Source organism: Echinococcus granulosus, assembly GCF_000524195.1.
Source record: "Echinococcus granulosus chromosome Unknown EG_S00073, whole genome shotgun sequence".
In the NCBI taxonomy this organism is placed as follows: Eukaryota; Metazoa; Platyhelminthes; class Cestoda; order Cyclophyllidea; family Taeniidae; genus Echinococcus; species Echinococcus granulosus.
This window is the reverse complement of record NW_020170453.1, coordinates 345,757-358,692: the sequence shown is the minus strand read 5'-3', so window position 1 is coordinate 358,692 and position 12,936 is coordinate 345,757. Positions and strand designations below refer to the sequence as shown.

Genomic DNA, 12,936 nt, shown 5'->3' with positions numbered 1-12,936 from the left:
CCGCAATTACTTCGGTACTTACAACGCCTTCACTTGCAGTTGAAGCCTCACTGCCACAACAGTGCGAGTCGCCGTACTTACTTTGGGGGGCTTCCCAGTCTCTCCTGGTTTCATGACCTTCTGTGCTCTAGTGACGAATCACCATCTATGCTGGTAGGTCCTCTCACGGCTTGTGGGAGGATTCGGACGATGTTTTTAGAGACGATTGTCAGCAAACACATGTACCATGATCCGCAGGAACTGAAAACTTGCTTTTGATGGCCGGCTATCACCTCAATAATCACCAAAGCCACGGTAATGTCTGTCAACCACCTAAACCTCGTTTTTCCCGATGTGTTCACTAAGACTACTAGACCGGAAAGATAATGAAAACACCGGCTAACTTGTGCAGCTCTCACATCCCGTGAAGAAGGATAAAATGTAGGCAGAAGGCTGAGCTACATCAAAATGGGACGAGAAGAACAAGAAAGAAGTTATAACAGTTTTGTGGTTCTATGGACAGCTCTTACCGGGGGGCCTTCACCTTGTCTTAAGCAGACCGAAGTCAGCGTGTCTCTATAGAGAGATTCAACAAGAGGTCGAACGCGAAGAATCGTGGGGCTCTCAAACGACTACCCCGCTGCCCAATGAATGACCTCCTTGAGAAGGCGGGAGTGATCATCAAGATATCGGGTGAGTTATGAAGCCTGGCACTAATGAATGAGTAGGTTCTTCGGTCTCCATGGTTTTTTACACAACAAGACACACAATCACCGACTGCTGAGGGCTTTGGATCTTGACAACTACATCAGTGAACCGCTACGGTCATCCAAAGTTAGAAGCTTGCCATGACATCTGGTTTAGGTTGCCCTCACTTGTCCCTACATCAGCCGGGTGAAGGCGGTGAAGATGAAGAAATCTTTTCATCATATCGTGAGAAACAACACTCATTTGGACAGAGAGCAAGAAACTAGGTGGTTGGTCAAACTCGGCTTTTAACTTGGCGGTGATACAGGCTGACATCTCAAATACACGGCAACTTGATTATCTTCGCCCGCGGTAGGAGGCCTGTAAATCCAGCTGACTAGTTGATAGCGACTGGTAGATAGCAAATGGTTGATAGCGAATGGTAGGAGAGTAAAGAGCTCACGTAGTTGCTCCACAACGATGTTTCTGAATGCTAAAGCCAGAGTATGTGCGTCTTACAGTAAACAACAATACCTAAGACAGGCTACTAAAAAACCACAGGCAGGTTTTTGTCCTTCTTATACACTCAACCTATAAACATCGGGCTGTGGTGAAGACTGGAATCGTTTGACTAACTCGTAGAAAAGACTGGACGTCGATTAATAGCCTCTCAAAGGGGAGCAAATGGTTTTTAGTACTGGAGGGGTGTTTCACGACCACTGATTTTCCGAGCTTTTCGTCTATGGGTAGTTTGAGCTACAGGGTGGCTCATGAGAACGGACTGTAGGTACTACCAAATTAATGGTGATTTTCTTCTAACCATTTCTTGCAATTGCACACAAATTGTCAGTCATCGTGAAAGAGTAAACAGTGGTGGCTTGACTTTAGGTGCATCTGGCATTTGTCCGCTTGATGGCTGAATTCCTACAACTCGTCCAACTTATGCCAACGCCAGCATTCTTTAATTTCTTTTAAACTGACCCCATCTAGGTTCTAAATGCTATCTACTTTTGTCAAACTGGTCCACCTGCCAGGTTGTGATCTTGCTGCCAAGGCGGAGTGTCCAGCTTTCAGCTCATCGCACTACGTCAGAGCCTCAGTTTGGTAGTAAGATAATTCCATGACCTAGATTACGGTGATGCCGTACGTCATTCTGTTGATTTGCGTTTATCTAGGAAAGTGAATTTATAAGAGCTTTTTATATTTTTACTGATTTATGCTTTAGCGGTGAAATATCTTCACAAAGGGGGGACTTAAAAGTTGGAGAATCTAGCCGAGTAGATGATGGGGTCGATTTCACGTTTCTTCTGCGCCGCCATGTAGTCCTCACGGGAGACCGCCTGATTGCAAAAGTCTTCACAATAATCAGCCGGAAAGTCGTCTTCGCAGAGGACTTGGCAAAACAATCGGTGGAACTTGTTTTTACCCTCCTGCAAATACTTTAACCCGTTTTACACAGCAAAATACTGAGGTGGTATAGTACTTGCTACTTAATGTAAACCAAGTAGGCGTTATTTTGTAGAAGTCGAACTCGTGCATCTAAGGTAAGCTGTCATTCGAATGGTTGTAGCGGAGTGCGCGAAAAAGCCTACTAGATGCCTCATAATTTGGGTAGAATCGCCTTTTTATCATAGCGCAATGAACAAACGGAGGAGAGTTGCCAAACCAAAGTAACGAAGGGGGGAGTTAAGGATTCACACTAACATGGCTGATCTGAAAGCTCTACAGCCTTTGTATCGCCCGAAACCGTATTCAAGAGGGTTAAGCCTAATTTACAATCGCTTGACCTGTGAGGTCACAGGGGAACTTATCAGTTTCTTGTAGAGGAATTTGATTGACGCTGTGTCTTCTATCTTGCCTGGGACATTTCGCTAGACTGCAACTCCAATTGGTATTAGTTTAACAACGAGAGATTTTAAATGAGAAAGTGATATGTATTAAAAGGGAAGGATTTGTTGCGGGTGTTTTCGTACTACCACGTATACAAATTATCTCTCTCTAAGCTAATTAATTTCATGGTAAATTTAAAGAACGAATACGTGGTTTTTGGCACTTTTTTGCACCTAATAATTTCCTTCTTAAAAAGGAGTACTTTTTACAAATGAGCTGCAATTTTTCCATTTTCAAGGTGGAAAACATTTGTGTAAAATATATATGAGCATCTTGCGAGGCAAACCTACCGCTTCCGAGGCGGGAACAGCAATCGAAACTACGAAGAGCACGGCGAAGACGACAGTTACGAGGGCACGACTCATGGTGGTAGTAAAGAGGAAACAAGATTTGTTTTTCAACAAAGAAGAGGCTTAAATTTATGCCTCCTAAAGTGACCAATCAATTTTCCACTATTAGGCGAGGTGAGGGGTGAGGAGGGTTAAGGGGAGGGAGAAGGACGCAAACTCGCCTCCCATTGGTTAGTTGTTAATTATGCAGACTTCGCAAACATAGCTTTTATCACCTAATTGCTTGAATTTAACTACTACTTCTTTTTCCCTCAAATATGCAACTTTTGTCTCAGGTTTAGGTTAGATAAAATGGCAGCTTGCTGGAGGCGTTTTAACCGATGTATTTAGGACTTAAGAAGTGCTGTCGTCTATCGTAGGAGAAACTTAGCAGGCCCTTCTAATCAGAAAATGCAGGGACCGAGGCATCTTTCAGCGGATTATTCTGAGTTTACAAAAGAAAATGACGTTGTCAAGGAGTAGAAAATGCACTTTATTCCGTTACAGTCTCCACTGCTACTTTTATGTCTGTGGAATGGTAAAAAGCGCTAGGACGGCCGACATCACCACTGATAGGCGTACGTCCATCTTTGACACATTTACCGAATCAAATGCCTTGTTTCCAAGGTCCTGGACATGCTTGAGCTTACCAAGAGGAGTAGATTTCCCTGGATTCGCGGTCGACGTCTGCATTCATTTCCAGCAAACCGATCCAAGGGTGGACTCACTGCAGCTACTGTCTGGTACCTTGAATAGTCAGGTTACGGGATGTATCCACGATGTGCGCGCGGGATGTTGGTAGGGAGATTCAACTAGCGCCCACTGCAATTACAGAGTCAACTATCCCCACTAAACTTGAATCTAACCGACTCGGTGTTTTCTATCCACTAACTCGTTTTAAAAGTACAATTACGCTTGGGTGGCCTTATTAGATAAAACGTTCTTCCTCCTACTTGCCACTCCGCAAGGCACTGGACCAGATCAATATGGAGAGGCTGCAGTACTGTGAGCCTAGACGCAATGCCATAGCCCCCAAATAGTGACCAAAACTGGCAAAACTGAGAAGTCTGGGTGACTAAATGCGTCATTAAAACAAGGAGTCCCCTATTTTCTATGCTCACCCTCCTGTCCTCACTGGATCGTCACTAACTGCGGTGATGAGTGTAATAAACTTTGAGTCAGAAAATGAGGCAGTGCAAAGGATCCGCCTACTCGACTGGAGAGGCCTCGAAACCACTTCGAAATATCACCGTTTATTGAAAAACTCTTCTTTCGGGTCAATGTTCCTACTATTAGCAATGGACTTTTGGGATGATTAGCACCTCTCTTCTTTACCCAGATCTAGTGGAAGTGCAAAGGTGATGTTGCAGTCAGTTTTTTCTCAGTTGCACACTAATTTGGTGACTGATGCGGTTGGTTTGTGGATGCCTTTCTCACAGCACTGACTACGCTGTGATGATCGATGCAGTGGTTGACCCAAGGGGGCGACGTGGACTGCGACTAAAAGGGGGTGGGGGGCTATGTAATACCTTAGTGATTTGTTAAAACCTCCGTTTTGGTTTTACGGACACTTGAACTTCCGTCCTTGTATTTCCCCTAGATGGTATAGCATCTAGGCGGTGCCAGTAGCCCCCAGACCTTCTCTACGTCGGCAGTACATGGTCCACCCTATCATAATGCCTTCTTTCGACTTTAAAAAAACTCAAGGAGCTACGTTTTATATTGAGAACTCTATCTGAGAGGTATTTATTGTGTTAAAGGCTGGTTCCTGCTTTACAGCAGTATCTACGGGACTTGTGAATTGACCAACGAAGCGTGGAATCTTGGCAATGAATAAGGCTTGTATCGCCCAGAACCGATTCGTCCTCATTCAGTCTGAACCAAATCAATCCTAAAAAAAGACCTTTTTCGAGCCCATGTTTCCAACTCCAATTTTCACTAAAGAGGACCAACATCAAGATTCAAGTTTCGGTGTTTTTGAGGGTTTCACACACCACCTTTAGATTTAGAGTCCCAAAAGTTTTCTATGCCGTTACGCAGTGATCAAGCATTTGACGATCAAAGGTGACATAAGTTGAAGCAAAACCTCACGGCTTTCCGGTTCTAAGCTAAGAAAAAAGATTTGCTAACGACATCGTCCAATTTGAGACTGCTAAGGAATCGCCTGCCTTAAAAAAGGCATTGAAGTTGAACTTACCCGTGAAAGAGCACGAGGTCAAAGCCGTAATTCACACTTTCATTACTAAACGCTTAGGCATCTCTATTTACCTTCACGCTTAACTTTTTACTAGGTAGGAAATGACCAGAACACTTGCCTCCCCGTCGGTGAGTGGAAAAGGCCATTGGGGCAAGTTTTGTCTCTTCCTCGTCAATTTGAAAGTGAAATATCCACCAGTATATGCGACTTGCCCATTATCAATAGTGCAAAAAGATAAAATGAGGCGACAACCTTTGGCAAACTTAAAATTATCAGAAGAAAATGGGAGGAATTTAGCAATTCACCCATAATATAAATAAATATCCATATTAAATTGATTAGAAGGTTAGTCATATTTCTTTTATTTTTTGAAGTCTGTCAGAAAATTGAGTCGTGATTTTAGGGAAACGAGTTTTGCATCGGTATTAGTGGTATATATTGTTAAATTTAATTCACACTTATGGGAACTGATTCCTAGAAAACTAGCGGCTTGATACATAACTTCTCTGCCCAAATTCCAAAAAACTCTGGAATCAAACTTATCTAGCTGCATCATTATCAATCCTTAATTAAAGCATATGGTGAAAACTTGTTCTATGCGTGATGACAGATTTAATCGTAGATGAAAACCCATTAAATACTTGTAAAAAGTCGGCAACACTAAGTGGACCATTTGTACAAAACCCAACTAAACTAAAAAAGAACTAAAAAACTCTTGGTAGGTGCGGTACTTTTGGGCGCATTAAACAAAATGACATGGACCATATACCTTCTTCGAGGTAGGCAGGTGCTCACACATTATCACGGGCCTAATCTTAGGAATAGTAGTCTAGCCCACTCATTGAAACTAATCAAATTTATTTTAAAGTGCGAGTATTTGAGAAATGATTCAAACGTCTGGACGTCAATTTATAGAAAAGGATAGTGAAGTGGTGACCTTGTCTTCGCGCTCAACTTATGAAATTCCGTTGCTCCCGTGACGGCAGGTTGACGACTACGCAGCAGTCATGCGTATAAAGCGCTTTCTCTTGCGGTACTATCCGCCTGGTAAATAGCAATTATTTCTGATTAAATTAGGCATTATCCTAGAATATAAACAAGGGGATAACGTTAGAACGAGACCCATTGAACTTCCGTATTTAGATTACCAGTATTCATAGATATAATCCAAGTGTTTTAGAACTGATTCGGGGTGTCTAGCAAAGAAGGTTGTGAAAAATGAGCCGCTTGTTAGGAAAAAGCGCACGGCCCAGATTGAGGAGCTAATAGAAAAGTTAAAGTACAAGGCGTCTGTCCCGGACAAAAAGCAATTTACGGAGGTTAAAGTAATTGTGTATCATGTATACTTCTAATTGCTAAGATATTTAGATGATTAAGGCGCATGATCTTCCATTAACGAATCTGTCATTTAATAAAACTGGCAGTCAGTAAGTTTACATACCAATTAATACCATCAAATATAATGCTCCCGGTGGCACCTAGGTTCCAGTTGCACCTCGTTTCTGTCCATATCCTTTATTTTAGGTTTTTATAAGCCTAAAATAGTCCGGGTTAAGGTTTTATTCTTCCCCTGTTTGTTTAATTCAGCTTCATAACAGGCTCGTATGACAGAACCTGTAAAATTTGGGACGCAGCCACTGGTGAGGAGGTTCGAACACTAGACGGGCACACAAATGTCGTTTACACTGTGGCTTTCAATTTGCCTGTTTCAGGTAAACTTTCTCAGTATAGTCAATTTCGGTTTCCATATTTACTTAACCCTACTATATTTCGTGCCTTGTTCCCAATTGCCTTAAAGCCAAAGTAACGACCACAAGTTTGAATACAAACTGTCAATTTTTTGACGCCATTTTGGGGGATTTTGTCCAGGGTCAGCGCACTCTTGTTCTAGATCGAGTAGCGACAGGGTCCTTTGACAAAACCGTGAAATTATGGGACTCCGAGTCAGGCGAATGTCTGCGTGCTTTTGAAGGACATTCCGCTGAAGTTGTTTGCCTCCAATTCGCCAGCGACAGTAGGCTTCTAGCTACAGGTATGTCTTATTAGATGTATGGTTGCCATCACGGTCGTACTGAGTAGTGACGTCATCCCACAGGCAGCATGGATACCACGGCCAAGGTGTGGGACCTTGAGACGGGCGTCGAGATGGCCAGTCTGTGTGGTCACACGGCAGAAGTGATTGCGTTACACTTTGTCGGTCGAGACAACCGCCTCCTCCTGACTGGCAGTTTTGATCATACTGCAGCGTTGTGGGATCATCGCACCGGTCGTCGCGTCCGCCATCTTAGCGGACATTCGGCAGAAGTGGCCGCAGCTGCCTGCTCCTTTGATGGACGTTTTGTCGCAACCGCGTCGATGGACAAAACTCTCCGAGTGAGTGATTTGTGATCGCGGAGGTGACGTTGTCAGAGACAGTTGAAAAGGTGATGGGATCAATTTACTTACCACGTAAAATTTAGACTCATCACTATCATTAATAAGCAACGCACTCCCTATTTACATTTGGTACATTCTAAGCCCGTGTACCCTTTAAATTTTGATTGGGCACTCACCCTTTGCAGACACGTGGTAGACACAAGGATGCAAAATTGGCCTCTTGAGATTAAACATCACTAAGAAAACGTAGACGGATTTTATTGAATACACTTAACTGTAACGTTCTAGAGGCTTTGTGATCGTATACTTACTTTTCAGCCTTTTTAGGTCTGGGATACACGCAAAGGAGCCGAACTAGCCATACTCCGTGGTCACGTAGATGAAGTCCTGGACGTCTCCTTTGACCTCTCGGGCCGTCAACTAGCCAGTGCTAGTGCCGACGCCACTGCCATCCTCTGGAGCACCGACCAGGCTGACGATATTCACAAATCCAAGAAGCTCAAAGGTCATGAGGGTGAAGTGAGCAAGGTAGGATCGGCCGTGGTTGACAGGAGCAAAGGGATCTAACATGGCGCTTTGTAGGTTTGCTTTAGCCCGCGTGGCCACACGCTGATGACTGCGAGTGCGGACAAGTCTGTGCGTCTGTGGGATACACTGACGGGCGAGCTGCGAGATGTGTTGGTGGGTCACAGCGATGAGGTTTTCAGCTGCGCGTTCAACTACGATGGGGATACGATCATTACGGGATCAAAGGACAACACCTGTCGAATTTGGCAATAGCTAGGCGTACGAGGTTTGGAGAGCTTATTTGGCATGTTTTAAATACATATTATTGGCCGTACTGCCTTGATGCTCTCAGGAATGGGGGGGGGGGGGAGACGGGTAGTGTCGACCCCTTTGGGGTGTGGCTAGTCCCCCATTAGCCCCAGACTCTGGGGTATTGAGTTGCTAACATCTTAGTATGCAAGAGAAGAATGTCTATTTTGTGCAAAAAGTTGGGAGAAAGTAAACACCCCACTACAAGTCCCTAGTTCTCTCCTCTGTTATGTAAAGGAGGCAAGTAAATAACCAGACACGTTTGGATGACGACACTTAGTGAATGCAATACATGCAATTGATAAAATTGGCATATTAGTTGCGAGCATGCGGAACTTGAACAACATTAATATCCTTGCTCTTGTTTAAGTTAGCCAAAAATCACATTTATCGAAGGCCCTCATGTGTTAACGTGCATTATGTTTCCTTCACCAAATTTGATAAATGGGCTAAAGTTATGGATCGCAATGCTCCTTTTTGGACCAGAAGATATTGGCTATCTGGATGGGGATTATAGAGACAATCTAAAAACCTCCAAGACAACACTATATTTACCGCTTATTTCACCATTTGGTAAAGGATTTAACACAACCCTTAAGACTTACCAAGTATCCCAACATCTACGATCTTTGAATATAGTCATCTACTTGACACTCCAGGATGGACACATCAACGATCTATCATCTACCATGGTACTTAGATGGAGTCACAAATGTGGCAAACACCACGAATTGTCCCTACCGATTAAATGGAATGGAAGAGGATTCGTACCAACTTTTGATCATAGAATCCTTGGAACAACCATATTTAGGGGTTATATTATATCAGTGTCAAACTATTGGATGGCCCACTTTTCTTTTTCTACGCCAGTCACTGTCGAATCACTTGGTGAACATAGTTTTTCCCTAATCAATGCCAACGGCGATGCAATTCGGAGGAGCCCAACATTGCTTTTAAAAACTCAGGTGAATAAAGATATTAAACGGAATCTTTCTTAGTCACTTATCAGTTCCATGAAAAGTCAGATTTAATGAACAAAGTGGAACTTGCATTGGATTACTCACTTACTAACGTCGAAGTTTTAATGTTTCATAATTTGTAGGAAGAGGGTTCCTTGGTTCCAAGGGCTGGTAAGATATGCAGAGGTGATCCACGCATCTGTACAGCCATAATTCTTCCAAAGGGAGGCGGACCCGAACACACCATCTGCCGCAGAATGAGTGTAGCCTCCCTGAATTTTTTGCTCACCGACAAGGATACCCAGGCGAAGGATCAGATCATCCACGAAATCGGTATTGTTGCGATTGCGCTCGCTATTTCTGCTATCATCTCCTTTATCATCGCGAGTTTCTACGCCCTAGGCCGCAAGAGGAAGGTTCTCCGTTCTTCCATTTTTCGAGCCAACACAACGCAAAGGAGAGCCTCCTAGCCCCCCCATTTATTCTATATAGTTTCTCGAGATGTTCATTGATCAGTCTGTAGGGAATAGTATTAATGTTCGGATTTTCTGTAGTTCACTTAGAGTGGCGTACCCAAGAGAGGGTAGTAAATTTCGGAATCTATGATAGAGAGCGGAATATACTTCACTTTGTTGCATTACAACACCACCCAATTACGGTAGGAATCAGAGAATCAGGGTCTAGGCGCTATGTTCCTCCAAAAATGTCCGGAGCATCTATCCAAGCACAGGATGCATTAAAGAAAAGTAGAAAAAAGCTCAAGATATGGGGTGGGAAGGGGAAGGAAACGGAACATGCCAAAGCAGAGTGCATGGTGAAGAGGAGAGCACTATGCAGAGATCTGAAGGTAGAGGTTCTTGTCCAATTTGCCGTACTCGCAATAGTGACCGCAGCCAGCCGGGCACTCGGCACGGCGAGTGATCCACTCCTGTGTGAAAAAAAATGGGAAACATCTAGTGCTGGCAGGGTGTGGGACGATATCTGCTGCTTTTGTCATCTGGGACGATTGCTAGCGCAAAGACGAATCACCTAAATCACCATTTAAGAGTGGCATCCACTTGCCCTAATGTGATCCAGATGGCCGCCATGACTGCAGCCAATGCACCAGAGGTAGATGCCCCTCACCGTCATGTGGCATACGGCGCAGGTAGAGAGCACTGTCTCGGCGCTCCGATGACGACCACACGCCCATGCAGTATGTGGTGTCGCAGATGGCGCGGAGCCACCGGCTGAGGTGGAGGCGGTGACGGAGGCAGCGGAGCGTTGCAGAGGTTTCGAGCATTTGCCGCAACGCACTAAGACACTTGTACCAGTCTGATTGAGGATGGCGATGTGACGGGCCAGAGGCAGGGCGATGAACGCCGGCTTTACTGCCAGGTAGATGGAAAGGGAGAAATGCTACTGACACTTATAAGTAGGTGTTGGTAGAATAATTACACTGTGACGGTAGACCACCCACCCCTCCTTTTCTTGAAAGAACATTCTTTGGACTCCCGCTATCTAGGAACCACAGAAACTCACCACTACTGGAGCGTTTCTTCAGCACGAGGTGCTGTTGTATTGACTCCGCAGCGCGCGGTGTTGGGACTGTGGTAGCGGCAGTAGCAGGTGCACCATTCAGCGTCGTCGGAGACACCGGCACCACGCCCTGACTGCCGCCACAATGCTTAATGATGCGTGTTGCTACAGTCCACAGACGGAAGCGAACTAACACGTCTACAAAGCGGGAAGCATTGCTACAGCTGCATTAAACACCCAGGAAATATACATCACCTGTCAAAGTAGCGATTAGAGCCGTCACTAAAATGGGGAGGGGGGAAAGAGGGAAGGGCAAGAAGTGCCTGATGGTGGACTGACCAAGGTAGGCGGAGAACCACATCTCAATTTGCTTTTCACTCGCCCACTCGTTGATACGTGTGCGCTCGGTGCCGAAGATGAGCAATGCGGTACACACCGACTGCACGTGACCCGCCTCAATCTGACAAGGGAACAGACGCGGTAAGATGTAACTCCAACTACCGTGCTGAGATGTCATGGAGGGGAGGCAACCGCAGCGGACTGGTCAATCACTAGACTTCCAACGGACAACTGCGCAACTATGAGGTTCTGCATCCTAAACAGCAATCGAGCACGACCAGATTTGAACTGATTCGAATCATCGTTAGAAACGATTTGAAAGTATGCAAAGAACATTCATGACTTGAGATGTCAATGTCTTTAAACATTAAACATTGGAGAATAGGAATGAGGAATAGCCACAGGAGAGGTCTGTGACGATCTAAGCAGGACAACAATTAAGTGTCGGGGTGGGTTCTAGGGCGGACAATCCTACCACGCCACTTATTAGTTATTTAAGTAGTAAATGAGCTAGCTACCAGTTCAAGGAGCCAGGCGCCGACAAGGTGGGTGAAATCCAGAGGGCAAGTGAGATTTGCCACGACAGTTGGGTCCACGGCCTCCACGCAATCCGTAGCCGAGGTGAGATCGAGACGGGCGGAGGGGTGACGCTTGTCTAGGGCGGAAGCGTCTCTGAGAAAAAAAACAAGTATAGACACATCTCGAAAGAATGCTCTGTGGTAGTTTCGGGATGCATAAAAGGGCTAAAAGAGAAGGTGATAATCAGATGAGTTTTAAACGCCAGAAGGTCGAAAAAGCATAACTTTGGAACCTTGAACAATAAAAAGCATGGATGTATTAGACCTCATCAAAGCAGTCAGAAATGTTACCGAAACTCGTGCGACCTGTGACTGTGCCACGTGGCAGACTCTTCTGTGGCGTTCTTCACTTCGGGTTCTGTGAAAGGAGTAGAAAGACGGCGGTTCATCCAGTAAACCCCTCTCATTCTGGCATAATCTAAGCGCAACCAGACGTGAAGTATAAGCACCTGTGGAACTGTCACGTCAACAAGTCTTCCCCTCGATTAAATATAAGCCCAATCACCCTGGGAGGTTTTTAAACTAATGGAAACTTGATAAGTGATCGAAAAGGGCGAAAGAAAAGAAACACGAACGTACTGCGGTTGGACTCGGGTAGTGAGATTCTAAACAATGGAAACACGGAGGCGCTTTAAGTTCGCATGGAAGGCTTCAACAGAGGCCGAGGATAAGGAAACAACACTCACTTCCTAACATCAGCCGCTTGCTGCTGTTGCTGTTCCGCCTCTGACGTCGCCATTATCACCGAGGAGGCCGAAACCGTCTCTTCAAAGAAGGCATCGGCCTCCGCGGGGAGAGAGCTAAAGCTGAAGAATGGTGTGGTGCACGATAAAACACCATCGGAGTGACGCAGTTCAACGCCACCGCCACCACCAATTCCGTCGCGATCCACACCATTATCACCTGTGAAGAGGAAATTCACCGAGCGACCCAAACTACCCGTGTCAGGCACCGAAGATGGCGGCTGCTGCTGTGGCTGGTGATGGTGATGTGGCAGTCCTGACGGAGGCGGCGGAGCTGCCGACCCCGAAATGGTGGAGGACGAGGCAGCGACACCAATAATGGAGGAGTCCTTCGGAGTCCCCGATTCCAGCACGGTGGTAACGGTGAACGCTTCTGAAGGAAGCAGTAAGAGGAAGAATTCTGTAGCCGAAGCTTATGGCTAGAAATTGAGATGATACGCCAAGTCACCTTCAAAAGTTAAATATGAGATTTCTAGACTTTAAACCCCTGTCAAGAATGACTTTTCAGCTTCGAAAGGCAGTAGA

General features: G+C 45.2%; 2 protein-coding genes across 2 annotated transcripts; one reads left to right on the top strand and one right to left on the bottom strand. All coding sequences in view use genetic code 11, as the record gives it.

The window, feature by feature from the left end:
• Nucleotides 1-1,919: 1,919 nt before the first annotated feature.
• On the bottom strand, nt 1,920-2,921 carry EGR_07271 (hypothetical protein; the record flags this gene model as incomplete). The annotated part of the gene is made up of 2 exons (XM_024496520.1): nt 1,920-2,059; nt 2,843-2,921. 2 exons carry the CDS (start codon nt 2,919-2,921, stop codon nt 1,920-1,922), a joined length of 219 nt encoding a protein of 72 aa, XP_024349105.1.
• Nucleotides 2,922-6,450: 3,529 nt separating this feature from the next.
• On the top strand, nt 6,451-8,238 carry EGR_07270 (WD repeat-containing protein 69; the record flags this gene model as incomplete). Its single annotated transcript, XM_024496519.1, has 4 exons — nt 6,451-6,509; nt 7,182-7,455; nt 7,786-7,986; nt 8,041-8,238. The coding sequence occupies 4 exons, from the start codon at nt 6,451-6,453 to the stop codon at nt 8,236-8,238; spliced, it is 732 nt and encodes a 243-aa protein (XP_024349104.1).
• Between the last annotated feature and the right edge of the window lie 4,698 nt (nt 8,239-12,936).